The sequence below is a fragment of the Chanodichthys erythropterus genome, chromosome 11, assembly GCF_024489055.1.
Source record: "Chanodichthys erythropterus isolate Z2021 chromosome 11, ASM2448905v1, whole genome shotgun sequence".
Lineage (NCBI taxonomy): Eukaryota > Metazoa > Chordata > Actinopteri > Cypriniformes > Xenocyprididae > Chanodichthys > Chanodichthys erythropterus.
The window spans coordinates 59,007,182-59,024,477 of record NC_090231.1 but is presented as its reverse complement, the minus strand read 5'-3'; the positions used below and the strand labels follow the sequence as shown (position 1 = coordinate 59,024,477).

Sequence of the window (17,296 nt, the reverse complement as noted above, 5' to 3'; positions counted from 1 at the left end):
AGAAGTAATGACAAACTACATTTTGGGTGATGGAGGGGGGAAAAAAAGGCAGCAGACAAAGATGCAAAAAATCTCGATTTTATTGATCTGACAGCAAAAACAGCAGACAGAGATTATGCGTCGGCGATGGTGACCTCCACCTCCACACCGGGCTCGATGCTGATGCTGGTGATCTGCTTGACGATCTCAGATGGACTGTGAAGGTCAATGAGGCGCTTGTGAATCCGCATCTGGAATCTGTCCCAGGTCTTGGAACCTTCACCACACGGAGTCTTGCGGGTAGTGATGCGCAGAGTCTTATTTGGAAGAGAGAGGAAGAGGAAAGGAAAACATTTTATTTCGATAACTCTGCAACTTCATCACAGGCCAGCATTGGGGGTAATGCTTTACAAGTAACTTGACTTGGATTACTTTTTTTAAAGTAACAAATTACTTTTAACTTACAACTACATAGTTACTTTTTTTTTTTTTTTTTTTAAACAAGTAACGCAAGTTATTTTGGTTTCCCATTTATTGGCCTCTACTGTACAGGCATGAATTTGCATTTCCTTCAGTCTGAGGCTTATTCAATTCACTTATGCTGTGAAGAGCCTTTACATTAGCCAAAAATAGAACTTTAGGTTTTTTGTTATTAAAATACGAGCAAGCCCAGCCCAGAAAAAGTAACCTAACGCATTACTTTCCATAAAAATTTACCAAGTAACGCAATTACTTTAGGGAGTAATGCAATATTGTAACACTGCTTTTTAACTTTCCCCAACAGTCACATGGTATCTGCAGAGATTTTAAAACTCAAATTTTAACATCCACACAAATAAAATTAATACCATATGGGCGAAGTCAGTCAGTGTCATCAGTGACATCCTAAACTGTAAAATGACTATATGATTTAAACTCTAAAGTCCAAATACAGATGACAAAAAGTTTCATAAAATTATACATTTCCCATTTTGGCCTTTAAAATCATTTAAAAGCATGTCAATTATAAGTTTAAAATACGATTGTGATGCGTATATTTTTCCCACAGAATGTACTTTTGCTTCTTTTTGATTCCCAGGTTAACACTACGTGAAATATAGGTAAATTATTTGCTGTGGTGTGGCGCTTATGGAACAGCAGAAATATAGTGGTTACCCTGGTTATACAAAGCAGCTGCACTTCTTAGAACGCCAAATTTTTCTGAAAGGTAGCAAGCAACAGCAGTGCGCGTTTACTGTTAAACATGTAGCACATATTTATTAAATTCAGAAAGAGATGATTTATTAAGTCTCATTAAACCGTATCACGACTCCTGTCCCAAAATTTAAGACCTCTTGAAATAATGATTAAGACTTTTCTTGTACTATTTAAGATATGATTTATGGCCTTAAATTTGATAAGTGAATTTAAGACTTTAAAGGACCCACAAAGGTGAACTAGCAGTCATTAGAGTATTAGTCGTCATGTAGTAGCAAAGTCAGTGGTATGTTTAATGTCAACTATCGAAAAAGCATGTTAAAATCTGGAACATTCTTTGGGGAAAAAGTCTGTTTGTGAAAGACATGTACTTAATTGAAGCCATCTGAACTGTTCAAATATGAACAAATATGAAAAGATCAAGTCTGCTCACCTTGGTGGGCATACGCACAGGTCCCTTGACCTTCAGACTCTTCTCCTTAGCACCTCGGATCAAATCAGCACACACTGAAAAGAAAACATGTTTAATGACGACGTGTCCGACACATTCAGACACAGATGAGTGCTCTGTGGAAAAGGGCTCAGAATAGCGTATAATACAAATCATGCTCATGTCATTCCTATAGTTTTCATCCTCATTGCCGTGGGTTTAGTACAGATGGAGAAGTGCAGCGCAAACAAACGCACCTTTTTCCAGAGACTTGACGTTGCGGCTGGTCAGAGTGATGCGGATACGGTGGATGGCCACCTCGGCCTCGACAGGAGCTTTACCGGTGTCTTTAAATGCCTGTGAAACATACATGTGCCGTTATTAAACTTCTTGAACAGTTACTAAGCATTCAATTGAGGGCTGACATGCCCACAGATCAAACTAGATAAAGTCAGTCATCTGCAGTCTTTAAAATCAAATTTAGGGCTTTAAGACCCTCACAAATTAAACAAATACTATATCTTTATTCAGAATATATGCATGTGCGCTGAAATCGGACATGAACGCCATCGCAAGTCGTATGTATTACTGAGAAACAGTTTTGTGTATTACTGGGAAACCTGTTTCTGAGTTGGGCTGGCCAACATGGCGGAGGGGAGAAAGCTTGATGCTGGGACTGATATTCTTTATTACTTTTCCATATCAACTACATCGCCTTTTCCTGACATTATAGTAATACATATTTACATGTATAACAATTTGAATCATATTGTATGATTTATGCATAGCTAAAATAGCCTGTATTTGACTAAAATTAAAGAACAAGCTATCTAGATACCAGCCCAGGTGAAAAAACACTATAGTAATTTATAGTAAATACTATTGTTTTTGAACCATACTATAGTAAAGTACTTGAATTAATTTGTTGCAGCAATTCTATAGTTGCTGTGATAATACAACTGCTATAGTAATATAAACAAATTACTTTACCCAATACTGTACTAAGATTTCTACAACTTTAGGGTATATTATACTACAATATACACTAGTTTACTGTAGTAAAAACTAAAGTATACTTCAGTATTCGTTAACTATAGTTAATACTACAGTATGCTGTAGCATTCATTAACAAAGTGATGTAAATACAATATACTACTATAGTATGATTCAAAAACACTAGTATTTACTATATCTTTTCACCCGGGACTGTTCACGGTTGTCAATGAATGGGACATTAAATATAATTTTGGCTTTAATAAGATTTTCCCAATAAATAAGCAAAAAATAAATATGGTATCCTCCATGATTTCCCTTTTTTTCCCAACAAAACACTTGAACGCGACGAGCTCGTAATTAAGTCGGAAGTAGGATATTACAGATAGCACGTGAAGGCAGCATATATGTACAAATAGTCTTTTTTTTGGTTTCTTATAGCATTTAAAACTTATTTATAATAGTAAATAAAAAAAATGTTTTACCACTACCAGCGTAAAATAAAAATATAAAATATGACCGCAAAAAAAACAAGAGCTCACAGAACGAGCAACAGCGCCGCGTTTTCGGACCTAAATAAAGACACAAGATGCGACAAAAACACTCATTATGATATTAAAAAAACTTCAAAATTACCATGATCACTAATTCCTGACCGACTTATTCGTAGCAAAGGCTGAAAAGCGAACAGCGGTGAGTCAGGAAGGGCGCAACACGACCTCACTGCGGTCCTTCACGAAAGGGCGGATCAGCGGCCTGCTTCGTGCTTTTATACGCAGCATACGGGTACTGTGTGACGTCAGCGCTGCGTCGACAATTCCGCCGGAACAAAGAGCATTTTGCGGGATTTTTTTTTTTTTCACTGAGGATGATGGCTTAAATAAATATAAATAATAAATAAAAAAGCCATTTTAAAAATAATTAAATAGATCACACATAAAACAGTTCATAAATCAAAATACACATTGAAAAAAAAATATTTCCATGTGAGAAAACAAAGGGGTCTGAGAGCTTTCTAAACACACACAAACTCTTGGTAAAGTGAGTCCTTCTTGTGTTTATTGATCACTCAGTACTGTGGACAGTATTAACACTGGACCAAATCTCTCCTCTCCTCACATAGCAGCAAAGGTCGTCTGAACATACACAGAAACGCACACTTTTCATCAGAAACACGCATCGCTGCCAACAGCCTGCCTTCCTTAACATTGACCTGACACGGCTAGTCAGCGAATAAATAACTTTCTCTTTGGATGATGTTATCAGTATGAGACTCGTCAGCTGTGGCAGCATGATACACACATTCACACACACACATACACACATATATAGATATATGGGATTCTGTCTTAGGCTATACACAACAGTAGTTTGTAAAATACATTAAAGTAAAATATGCATGATTAGCAATAGCAGGCCATTGTCACAGAATGGCATTACAGAGACATTAAAACAAAAAAGAACACACATAATTATGGCTGGAATGCTATTTCATCTATCCATATCATCCATCCTCTAAATGATATATGCACCATATTACAAATACATTAACAATATGGCTCACGTAACCCCCACGCACACACAAACACACTTTAAAACAGTTTGAAATGTTAGGGAAAACAGAGGAGAGAAGGTCTGTTGCACCACCAGGGGCTTTACACTGTCCTTTAGCAGCATTATCCATCAGATTTATTGCAGGAGCGTCACTCATAAACACTCTGTGTTGTGATTGTACCAATGAACAGGAGAGTTTGTGGCTCCCAATGATATACAAGTCCACGATTCAGCAGCAAAAAATGAACGACATTGGATGACCTCATGGAAGCGGGTCATTTAGCCACCTAGATCTGTGTCATTACTGAAGCTATCAGACACTTTGCAGTTTTTATTACAATCGCTCGGACATGATTCTCAATAGGTCACTTTATGTGAGCTAAACTGTGGATCATCAAATGCATTTAATTACAACATCTGTCAAATTACATGAATTTGTTTAGCACTCATACAGGCCAATTTGCACTTTTACATACTCTTAAGTTCAAAAAGATCATGCAAAACTGTGCAAGACAGCAATTTGCTGAGTAACAAAGTGTGTTTGTTGGGTGCAAACCTTTGCCGTGCACCTTTGACATGTTTAACTGCATTTTGAATGTGAAATTTGGAGAGTTTTGAAAAAAATCACCTAAGTATTGAGAAATGTGTTCTAGCGATTGTAAAAAAAAAACTGTAAATGTACTAAGTACTTGCTAAAGTAATCTTGCTGGAATTGACCTTTTTTCTTTTTTGGCTGAAGCCTCGTTTGAGAGACACTGACGATTTGATATTTTGTGCAATAAAGCAAAACAACAACAAAAACATCAACAACAAAAACAAAACACTGTATGAAGTGTACCTGTAAAAATATCACACATATAGCATTGTGTATGTATGCTTAAAATCTTCTAAAGGCTAATTATAACATCTAAACTATTTATAACAGTTACTTTCACAAAATAAAGGGCATATTATTTTTTCCGAAAGTGCTATTATGAAACATACGCCCCAAATGGAGGTTCTCTGAATGTTTAAGCTTTTAACAACCTTCAGCTTCCGAGGAAATAAATCAAAAAACATCAAACAGACATTTACAGACTCTGTCCAAACACCCAAACAAACACACACACACACACAAACACACACACACAGTGTTGGGGAAAGTTACTTTTAAAAGTAATCCATTACAATATTGAATTACGAAGTTACTTTTTATGGAAAGTTATGTGTTACGATACTTTTGCGTTACTTTTTCTCACTTGGGCTGGGCTTACTGATTTGTTTAAAAAACAAAACAAAAAAAAGTAAACGTTTTTGCCAAATGTAAAGACCTTTTCACAGCAAAAGTGAATTGAATGAGCCTCAGGCTGAAGGAAATACAAATTCACACCTGTACAGTAGAGGTCAATAAATTGGGGGGGGGGAAGTAACTTGCGTTACTTTATTTGAAAAAGTAATTCAGATATTTGTAACTCCGAGAGTTGTAAATTTTGAAGTAATGCATTACTCAGAGAGTTGTAAATTTAAAAGTAATGAGTTACTTTACTTGTTACTTTAAAAAAGTAATCTGATTACATTACTCAAGTTACTTGTAATGCGTTACCCCCAACACTGGGCTCTAGAGCAGTGGATCTCAACCTTTTTGACTTAAAGTCCCCCATTGTCCACAACAATTTTTGCACCCCCCCCCCCCCCCCCCCAACTCATCCTGACGCCCCCTAGTGGCCCCACTTGAGAACCACTACTCTAGAGTAAGACATGTTCACACTGAAAGCGATTACATTGCAGGAGATCAACCGCTTGCTGTACTGTGGGTTACTAGCAGGCATTCCAACTCAACTGCTGCATTCTGCGATAGATCATGTGACCGATCACATCATATTTGCGCGGACTCCCATTAGCAGCCGACACATCGCGTCACTGGCCATTTGCATAAAGTTGAGTCACTTGTGTCGCCTCAAATTGCCAACTCTCATTGAAAACGAACTGGTTGCTTTGCGAATCGCTGTCAATGTGAAAAACCTACATTTGATTCTTCAGCTTATGTTCAGAGAGAAGTCAATATTGATGACACAGTCTGTCACAGATTGTATTTTGGAGTTTTGTAAGCTGTGAGCTTAAACTGAGACAGCAAAAACCGATATGAATTTTTCGTTCATCGACAGCTTTGATCAGTGCAACAGCCAGCATTCTGGTGGATGAGGTTGAATAAAGTAAGAGAGAGAACAGAGTAAGTGTGTGAGTGTGTGTGTGATTCTTCGTCCTTCTTTCCCTTTGTTGGTGTGAATTGTGAAGCATTCCTGCGCTGGTGTCCTTTGAGGCCCTTACAACGAGCAGCAGCATGAAGGCAAACAGCCAACAAAAAAAAAAAAAAAAAAAAAAAAAAAAAAAACATAACGAGATGAGCCTTCCTCTCTATAGCTATGAAGGTTTTGGTTGCCTTTGGCTGTAAATAGTTGAAAATGCTGGTAGTTCAGTACCCAACAGTTCATGAGCCATACAACAAACAAAGAGATGGAAACAACATTAGATGAATTATCTTTTAGCTTTGATGGAACTTCAAAACCACTAGTGTTAATGAGAGGACATTAAAACTACGCACTCTCTATCTCTGTCGGCATTTTAAGAGCTAAACGTCACTGCAAACTGAGCTCTGCTTCTTAAGCCCAAAGTATACTTCACTTTTTACGCGTACGCGAGGGTGCGTGTGATGCGAATTTCATCATCAGAAGAGTATGCGCATACTGTACGCACACCACTGGTCGCACATGCGCATTTAATTTTTTTTGCTGTAATTAGTTTAGCCACAAGGTGGCAACCATGTATGCTTCGCGCAGACGGTGCGCATACACTAGCGTATGTGTAAAAAAAACGAAGTATACCCAGGGCTTTAATGTTCAGATACAGTAAACTCCTCTAGATAAAACATAAAACGAGTAATGCATCTGTAATGATAGTGTCCTCAAGACTTTCCTTCAAAACACGGCAATTTTGGCAAGATTTGTTGGACTATGTGCTTGTTCGAATTTGATTAAGAGCTAAGTTGATGATAAACATAAAAGTGCGACAAAAACCATAAGTGTTTGGGCTACTGGAAGGCTTGGTGGAAGCGAGGCAGGGTGGTGGTTGTATTCAGAGATGGTGGATGTGTGTAACTCGGAGTGCTTTGTGAGTGTGAGATTGTGTGAAGGAGGCTAAGAGGCTCTGGCGTGTCTTGGATGGGTGTGGCCAGTAGCCCCTCCTCCTGGCTGTAAGCCACTCCCAAAGTAGGCCCCGCTCCCTGGTTGTAAGGCAGAAAATTAAACAGTGGAGACAGAAAGTCCAGGGACGACGTCGTCTCTCCGGTCACCGTGGCGGAAGCACTCAGCTTGGGTGTATCTTCAGCCTGTAGCTCCAGGAGATAGCTTTCAAGCTCCGCCCTCAAGGGCGGCGGTGGCGAGTAAGAAGCATGACCTAGTGGATACCTTAGGGTGAGTGGCCCGGATGCTGGCGAGGATTGTGACTCCATCAAATCGACAGGCTCCGCCTTAACCCTCAGCAGCTCATGAGCGTGGCTTTTCTTAACATGGCGGGTAAGATGGTCCTTGCGGCCGAATCGCTGGGCGCAGTACTGGCACAGGAAGTCCTTGCGTCCCGTATGCACAACCAGGTGGCGTCGCACATCCTTGCGGGTGTAAAAGCGTCGTTCGCAGTGTTCGCACTGATGTCGCTTCTCCTTAGTCGCGGTAGCACTTTTCCCCGCATGTCCCCGTAGGTGCTCCAGCAGCAGGGGAGTGCTTGGGTACGACTGCAGACACACCTGGCAGGTGAGGTCTCCACGGTGAGCAGCGTGAAGGGCTTGGTGCCTTCGGAAGCCAAGTTTGGTGTTGTAGCTCTTGCCGCATTCCGTGCAGCTGAAAGCCTCCTTGTTGGGGTCGTGTGTGTGGAGGTGGTTCTTCAGGTGATCTTTACGGTGGAACATCTTCTCGCAGTAGCTGCACTTGTGTGTCTTTTCTGGCGAGTGTGTGGCCATGTGCCTATGGACACAAATATGCATTAGCATACACTGACCATACCGGGAGCTATTCCTTTGATGACCAAATGTCATATAATGAAATTGAGTATATCTGGTCTTGCTTAACCCTTTCCCCGCCATTGACGAGTGTTTCCGGCAATCCATGTTTTCACTGTTTATAGGGTGGGGGGCGCTGTTACGCATATTCTGAATCTCCGGTTCAAAACACAGGTGAAGAAGAAGCAGAAACAAGTGATAGAAGCATTGCACTGACTAGCAACTATTGTAGAAAATGCTGGCAGGGAAAGGGTTAATGTGATTTTCGCATTTTGGGGCATTAACATCCCTTTCAATCAATTATTCAATCATTAATGTACACACACACACACACACACACACATATATAGGCAAAATATGTGTTAACAAATGAAGAGTTTGGTTCCAAAACGCGATAAACGCCATTTTCAAAAAACTGAGTTTCCGCCAAAATCAGTATTGTATCTGGTCGGTATTGAAAAGCTATTTATTAATTTTGCGCAAAATGTGATATCCGTCGTGTTATTCTGTCATATTTTTCCCTTTCTTTCCAAAACGCGACAAACCCCAGTCTCCTTTTTCGGCAAATGTGTTTATTTAACCGTGCGTTGGCGCCAGATACTTTTTAATCGGTAATGACAAATAATTAATTTATAACATTAACAAGATGACCCGTTGAATTCATTTTGGGAGGAAGACTGAATGCATTTTTAGTCAAATGCCTGTATATAAGATAAATATTGGCAAAGTTTAAACTCTGTCATATATGTGAATCAACTTACTTTGTTGTATATTTTCAATTTGAAAAATAACTTTTATATTGATGGATTAATTACATTTTGAAAAAAAATTGTCATGGATTTATTTCATTTTGGGGGAAAAAATATACGTTTTTATAATAAACTTTTTAAAATCAAAATGTAGATTTGAATTTTTTATGTTTTTATAACCAAAAGACAAAATATCAAAATGTCATTTTGAGTCAGACTTGTGAATTCAGGGAACTGTGAACTAGAGACTCGCTCTGACCCAATCATTTGAATCAGTGAGTTGTTGACTGGAGACTCACTCTGAATGAATCATTTGAATCAGTATGTTATTAGGCTTGTACGACTTGAAGCTGCGCTGCACAGACCGATTTGTGTATGACATCAACGTACCGTGAGAGCGATTCAAATGCATACAGAGCCATCTGCTCTCTAATCACTATTGTGGTACTTTGATGTCATACACTGATCAGACAGTGCAGCGCAGCTTCAAATCGAACAAGCCTGTTGACTTGAGACTTGTTTTGACTGAATCATTTGAATCAGTGAGTTATTGACTGGGGACTCGCTCTGACCGAATAATTTGAATCAGAGAGTAGTTGACTGGATACTCGCTCTGACCTAATCATTTGAATCAGTGAATAGTTGACTGGATACTCGCTCTGACCGAATCATTTGAATCAGTGAGTTGTTGACTGAAGACTCGCTCTGCCCGAATCATTTGAATCAGTGAGTAGTTGACTGGATACTCGCTCTGACCTAATCATTTGAATCAGTGAATAGTTGACTGGATACTCGCTCTGACCGAATCATTTGAATCAGTGAGTTGTTGACTGAAGACTCGCTCTGCCCGAATCATTTGAATCAGTGAGTAGTTGACTGGATACTCGCTCTGACCGAATCATTTGAATCAGTGAGTTGTTGACTGAAGACTCGCTCTGCCCGAATCATTTGAATAAGTGAGTAGTTGACTGGGGACTCGCTCTGACCGAATCATTTGAATCAGTGAGTAGTTGACTGGATACTCGCTCTGACCTAATCATTTGAATCAGTGAATAGTTGACTGGATACTCGCTCTGACCGAATCATTTGAATCAGTGAGTTGTTGACTGAAGACTCGCTCTGCCCGAATCATTTGAATCAGTGAGTAGTTGACTGGATACTCGCTCTGACCGAATCATTTGAATCAGTGAGTTGTTCACTGAAGACTCGCTCTGCCCGAATCATTTGAATCAGTGAGTAGTTGACTGGATACTCGCTCTGACCGAATCATTTGAATCAGTGAGTTGTTGACTGAAGACTCGCTCTGCCCGAATCATTTGAATAAGTGAGTAGTTGACTGGATACTCGCTCTGACCGAATCATTTGAATCAGTGAGTTGTTGACTGAAGACTCGCTCTGCACGAATCATTTGAATCAGTGAGTAGTTGACTGGATACTCGCTCTGACCGAATCATTTGAATCAGTGAATTGTTGACTGAAGACTCGCTCTGCCCGAATCATTTGAATCAGTGAGCTGTTGACTGGATACTCGCTCTGACCGAATCATTTGAATCAGTGAGTTGTTGACTGAAGACTCGCTCTGCCCGAATCATTTGAATAAGTGAGTAGTTGACTGGGGACTCGCTCTGACCGAATCATTTGAATCAGTGAGTAGTTGACTGGATACTCGCTCTGACCTAATCATTTGAATCAGTGAATAGTTGACTGGATACTCGCTCTGACCGAATCATTTGAATCAGTGAGTTGTTGACTGAAGACTCGCTCTGCCCGAATCATTTGAATCAGTGAGTAGTTGACTGGATACTCGCTCTGACCGAATCATTTGAATCAGTGAGTTGTTCACTGAAGACTCGCTCTGCCCGAATCATTTGAATCAGTGAGTAGTTGACTGGATACTCGCTCTGACCGAATCATTTGAATCAGTGAGTTGTTGACTGAAGACTCGCTCTGCCCGAATCATTTGAATAAGTGAGTAGTTGACTGGATACTCGCTCTGACCGAATCATTTGAATCAGTGAGTTGTTGACTGAAGACTCGCTCTGCACGAATCATTTGAATCAGTGAGTAGTTGACTGGATACTCGCTCTGACCGAATCATTTGAATCAGTGAATTGTTGACTGAAGACTCGCTCTGCCCGAATCATTTGAATCAGTGAGCTGTTGACTGAAGACTCGCTCTGACCGAATCATTTGAATCAGTGAGTTGTTGACTGGAGACTCCCTCTAACCGAATCATTTGAATCAGTGAGTAGTTGACTGAAGACTCTCTCTGATCGAATCGTTTGAATCAGTAAGTAGTTGACTGGATACTCGCGATTTGAACAAATCATTAGACTCACTGAGTTGTTGACTGAAGACTCACTCTGACCACATCATTTGAATCAGTGAGTAATTGACTGGAGACTTGCTCTAATTGAATCATTTGAATCAGCGAGATGTTGACTGGAAACTCACTCTGACCAAATCATTTGAATCAAGAGTTGTTGACGGGCGAATTGCTCCGACTGAATCATTCGAATCAGTGAGTTATTGACTGGAGACTCATTCTGGGATGCGTTGCCTAAAAGCATTGTTAACTATGGTTGCAAATTCCATTGAACTCTATTGGTAATGACAGAACTTGCGACCACAGTTGGCTTTGGGAAACGCACCCCTGACTTGATGATTTGAATCAGTGAGTTCATGACTGAAGACTCGCTCTGACTGGATCATTTGAATCAGTGAGTTGTTGACTGGAGACTCGCCCTGACCAAATCATTTGAATCAGTGAGTTGTTGACTGGAGATTCGCCCTGAATGAAACATTTGAATCAGTGAGTTGTTGACTGGAGACTAGCTCTGATCGAATCATTTGAATAAGTCTGACCAAATCATATGAATCAGTAAGTTGACTGGAGACTCGCTCTGAAAGAGATGCAATTGGAGCAGTCCAATTCACCAATGAATCGTTAAGGGCTGCATTTCCAAAAAGCATTGTGAGCCCAAGTTTATCGATTAAGATAAGATTAATATGTAGGACAGAATGCTGTTCCAGGACCATCAAAATATAATGATCTATGAATATTTTACTTTATAATCACAGTCAGATTGAGACAGAGAGAGTGGGTTCACATCTGAGACCTATGATGGGCCTTTTAATGGTTTGTGACAGTACGAGTACCTACCGTAGGAGTTTATACTTGGAGACGAAGGCCTTGGTGCAGTCAGTGTGTGTGCAGCGATACGGCCTTTCCCCTGTGTGGGAGTACGAATGGACCTTCAGCTTCTCCAAACTGTTGAAGGCCTTCTCGCACAACTGACAGGAGAAGTTCTTCCTCACTTTCCCCTCGACTCTCCTCTTCCTCACTCGACAGTGTTCTGCCGTGCCGGGGCAGTCGTTGGGAGGTACTGTTGCCATGGCAACCTAGCGACAGCAAGCCATGCGGAGGACACGAGTGATACGTCCCAGCACAGAGAGCGCGTAAAAGCCCAAATCAACACAGCAGAGACGCAAGGCCCTGAAAAAAAGATAGCGACAGAAACAAACATTACAAAAGAATCTTTACAGATTGCCAAAAAACCCATGATGACCTTGAACAACTTTAGCTAAAACTAGACGAGTAAAGGTTGATAACCTTTCTTTGAAAAGCTTGAAGTTTGAAGATTTTATTTTCAAAGAAGACAATAAAATGTTAACATGTTCTAACACATTGCTAACACATTTTAACATAACATCTATTACATTGCTAACAAGTTTCTAGAATGAATGAACACATTGCTAGTATGATTTAACACATTGCTAACATGTTTATAGCATGAATTAGCACATTGCGAGCATGATTTAACATGTTGCTAGCATGGTTTAACACGCTGCTAAGATGTTTTAACATTTCTAACATGATTTAACACTTTGCTAACATGCTTCTAACATGAATTAACACATTGCTAGCATGTTTTAACATGTTGCTAGCATGATTTAACACACAGGTACGATGTTTTAATATGGTACTAGCATTATTTAGCACATTGCTAGCATGTTTCTAACATGAATTAGCACATTTCTTCATGTTGCTAACAAAATTTATCAATTCTAACATGGTATAACATGTTACTAGCATTATTTAGTACACTATGAATTAGCACATTGCTAGTAGCCTATGTTTTAACATGTTGCTAGCATGGTTTAACACACTGCTAAGATGTTTTAACATGTTTAGCATGATTTAGCACATTGCTAGCATGTTTCTAACATGACTTAGCACATTTCTAACATGTTTTAACATGTTGCTAGCATTGTTTAACACACTGGTAGGATATTTTAATATGCTACTAGCATGATTTAGCACATTGCTAGCATGTTATAACATGTTTGCTAGCATGATTTAACACACTGCTAACATGTTTCTAGCATGAATTCTCACATTGCTAGTAGCCTGTTTTTATGGAGCCCCGCACATGACATGCAAGAAAAAAATGTAATTGTGCACACGACTGACTAACTAATTCATTCCCGATTTAAAAATCATGCACATAATTTATACATCGAGGGAACGAAATAGTGAATCATGTGCACGATTTGTCCGGGGCTCCATCTGTTTTAACATGTTGCTAGCATGAATTAGCACAATCAGTGAATAATAACAAAGTCCCTAGTCTTTGATAATAATAATGCACACCTAACATAGCATACAAAACAACACAGGATATCAGAGTGTACGAATAATCATGTAACAGGAGAAGCTTCTTTACTCAACTGAGCTAAAGGCTGTCAGTGGAATATTTGCACAGTCTAATAGCGAATATAATGTTGCTCTGTTTTTTTAATGTTATTCTTTCAGGCTCAACGTTTACACAACAATGATTTACTAAAATGGAAAAGTTTTTCATTTTCATTTTTTGTGTACAGACGACACCGTTGACAAAACAATCCCCGTTCACACAGATCCGCCAAAACAACTAAAAATGCATGAGCGTGAAAACCCCCATATAGAGGCCGTTTACACAATACTGTTTTCAACTAAAAACTTAAAACTTTTTATGCGTTTTGGCCGTTTATTTACACGACAATGGCATTTTGGGGGCCTGAAAATGCAAACTTTTGAAAACGGGTTTCAAAGTGCAGGTTTCTGAAAACGATATGTTATCACCTCCAAAAACACGAATTTGTGAAAACAGTGATGCCATTTATTACGTGTTCAGGCTATAGGCGAATAATGTTTCTTCACAAAGTGACATCGCCATCTACTGGCCTGGCAGCAGAACAGCGTTTTTAGTCGTTTTCATGGATCGTTTTCTTTAGTAAAACTCATTAATAACCTCAGCTGCACTTCTTTACTATGTGTTTCGCACTGATGCCTTCCTGTTTTCAAAGCCTTAGGAGTTTATGATCGTTTTCACACCTTTTTGTTTCATTTATCTCAAAAACTCACAAAAGTTCGACCAGCTCAATCTCCCAAGTGTTTTAATGCTATACAAATCCCTCATTTACCAGCCGAATATTTGCAATGAAAAGTCAAAGAGCAAATGCCAATTTAAAGTTGGAATGTTTAATTATGTTTTCTCTCACACTTTTCCTTTATAACTGTTCCATTCTGGATTAGATGCTTTTATATCTCTGTAAATATTTAAATATTCTCAGGAAAATAAATAAATAAAACATTTTTAAACCAATTATTTCATCATTTTATGCCTTTTAACATCTAATCAGCTCTTTCTTTTCTATGATTTAAGAAAATACTGTATGTATTAAAATTACTTAAAATTTTGGTAATGCTCACTTATTAAATGGCAAAATATACTTAGGTACAAAATTAAAATACTTTGTGCAAAATATTCTTACATTTTTAAACATTTCAGACCTGTAACTGCAGTTTTATATATATACACTCTAAAAAATGCTGGGTTAAAAACAACCCAAGCTGGGTTGAAAATGGTCAAACCCAGCGATTGGGTTAAATGCTGGGTAGTTTTTATTTAAGTCAACTATTGTTTAAAAATGACTATATGGCTGGCTTAAAATGAACCCAAAATATGTTGGAAATTAAAAAACAGACATAATTACTAAAGGCAACAATAATAATCAAAAAGTGAACATTTATTAATAAGCAATTTGATTTAATAAGCAGTTTATTTTTTTAATTATTATTCATTAAACTGTAAGAAAATGTTCATTAATAAATAAACTTTAATAAATGTTCATTTCCAGCATATTTTTGGTTCATTTTAAGTAAGAAATACAGTAATCTTTAAACAATAGTTGAATTAAATAAAACTACCCAGCAGGTTGGGCAAACATTTAACCCAACAACTAATCAGCTCTTTCATCATTCAGTTACACATATTTTTCATGCATTTCAGTAATAAATAAGCCATGCAACAGAAAGAACCATCAGAATTAAACTGTGATTGAACAGTTTAAACCTTAAAGCAAATATTATGATTATGATAGCAAATAAAACATTTAGTTCCCAGCAAAAAATTAAGCAAACAAAAATAAAGACATGATGAAATAAGCTTCAAAATCATATTGCTGCACCAAATCTGTACAAAATAAAAACATTTTCTGCCAGGATTTTATCCGGTAAATTTAACCATAAAACATGCAATGCATAATTCAAAATACAGGTGAAACACCTGTAAAAAACTAATAGACTACGGAAAATTCCTTCATATTTATACAGTACACTGTGCCCTATTTTTACTGACTTTTTTTTTTTTACGCAGTCCCAACCTTTTTGACTTCCTACCGAAACTCAGTTTTAAAGTAGACATTAGCCACAGATAAGAGCCTGTTAGAACGCTAAATCTTTAGCTTTTCTTCTGCGAAACTGATCCATGCAGTTCTTCGCGCTCCAAAACACATACGCGGAAAGGTCTGACGTTTTCTGAAGGACTCCGGACTTTCTTCCAGTCACATTTAAACCAGCAGCAACAGAACATCCATAACAACTGCGCGGTAAACCCGATGACCCCCTTCAGCTCAAAGGCTGCTCAAAAAAGAACATCCAGGAGCAAAAAAAAAACACACACAAAAAAAAAAAAAACGATGGAGGTCCTTATAACTACCCCAGATGGGGAATCTTAACCTTCCCCATATATATACATACTCATGCGCGTTCTATAGGTGTTTTGCGCACAATGCCGCACGCGCGCCATCATTACATGCACGCGTCACTTATGAAACTATTGATTGCAAGTAAATCTTGGCTGAGATTGTGCAGAAACGCACCGCACCCCGCGTCCTAACAACCAACAACTGTGATATTATCCACTGACCTCTCAGTCAGTGTCAGCAGTGAAATCAAACTCTTACTAACGCATTCTGTCCTTTAAGATTTAATATCCACCTATCACATCCTGATCTCAGTGGGACTTTCTCTGGGAGCAGAATGATTCTGGACAGATGAGCTCAGCTCAGCATCTCCTAATTAGTCCCCCTTCACTTCTCCCACCATTTTGGTTGTTTGCGATATTGACAAGCAGCTTCTCTTCCTATAGTGACCCACAGTGCAACTTTGTATGAATCACTGACAGCCCTAATATTAGCTATATAGTCAATAAACACACTGACTGGGACTAACTTTGTGCACCATGTCAAAGTTAAACAGAACTAAACAGCTTGTTTATTAAATTCCGCGTTTACGAACGTGGAAAGGTGCTTCTATCACAAACGCGTTCATTTCGTGTCATTTTTTTTGCGCAGTGTATTTTTTTAGTATTTAAATGCGCATTAGTTCGCTACGCGATCCAGTCGTTATTATAGTGAGAGAAAACAAATTTTAAAAACTTTTTTTCAACTTTTTACAACTACACGCGTTTCTCTGTTTATTGACATTCGTCCGCGCGCAACGTGACTTGACAGAAACAACAACAGAATAATGTTCGATTTTCTACATAATTCAGTCTTTCGTTGCTTTTCTCTTAAGTTCCAGACTGGGCGCTGATTAACACAAAACTTTTTTTCCCTCTAGCTCACCCCTCTCTCATAATTTGAATAACCCCGATATTTTAATTAAAGAACGCCGTAACAATTTTCTTAATATGCGTAAAACTCACCGTAGGAGCGTTAACATCCTTTCTAGGGTATTTTTCTTGACTTTCAACTATTTCCCGGATTTTTAATAATTTTTTTCTCATATTTTTTGCTAGACGCGGCGGGCCTAAAAATTGTTTGCTTTCCCCTCTTTCCAGCAGCCATTGTGTATGCGCTGCGATGCAACCAACCCAAGCGTTGGCCACGCCCACCTCGACGCCCTCCTTCCTCGCGCTCGTGATTTGTGTAACAAACTGTCACTTTCAGATTTCACCGCCACTTAATTTCACTTTCAGAAAATCTAAAATTTAGGACTCGTCGGGGATTCTGTCAATCGCTGCGACTTCGTTAAAT

General features: G+C 38.8%; 2 protein-coding genes and 1 non-coding gene across 3 annotated transcripts; all 3 read right to left on the bottom strand.

Moving 5' to 3' along the window:
* Window positions 1–51: 51 nt before the first annotated feature.
* rps20 (ribosomal protein S20) lies at window positions 52–3,392 on the bottom strand. Its single transcript, XM_067400279.1, has 4 exons — window positions 3,236–3,392; window positions 1,864–1,963; window positions 1,610–1,683; window positions 52–296 (listed from the first exon to the last, which is right to left on the bottom strand). The coding sequence occupies exons 1-4, from the start codon at window positions 3,236–3,238 to the stop codon at window positions 114–116; spliced, it is 360 nt and encodes a 119-aa protein (XP_067256380.1). The 5' UTR covers window positions 3,239–3,392; the 3' UTR covers window positions 52–113.
* LOC137031385 (small nucleolar RNA U54) lies at window positions 1,751–1,820 on the bottom strand. The gene has a single exon (XR_010896528.1). It is a non-coding gene; the product is annotated as a small nucleolar RNA U54 (small nucleolar RNA).
* A 2,506-nt stretch (window positions 3,393–5,898) lies between the features above and the next one.
* On the bottom strand, window positions 5,899–17,276 carry plag1 (pleiomorphic adenoma gene 1). Its single transcript, XM_067400262.1, has 3 exons — window positions 16,966–17,276; window positions 12,096–12,428; window positions 5,899–8,148 (listed from the first exon to the last, which is right to left on the bottom strand). The coding sequence occupies exons 2-3, from the start codon at window positions 12,326–12,328 to the stop codon at window positions 7,221–7,223; spliced, it is 1,161 nt and encodes a 386-aa protein (XP_067256363.1). The 5' UTR covers window positions 12,329–12,428; window positions 16,966–17,276; the 3' UTR covers window positions 5,899–7,220.
* Between the last annotated feature and the right edge of the window lie 20 nt (window positions 17,277–17,296).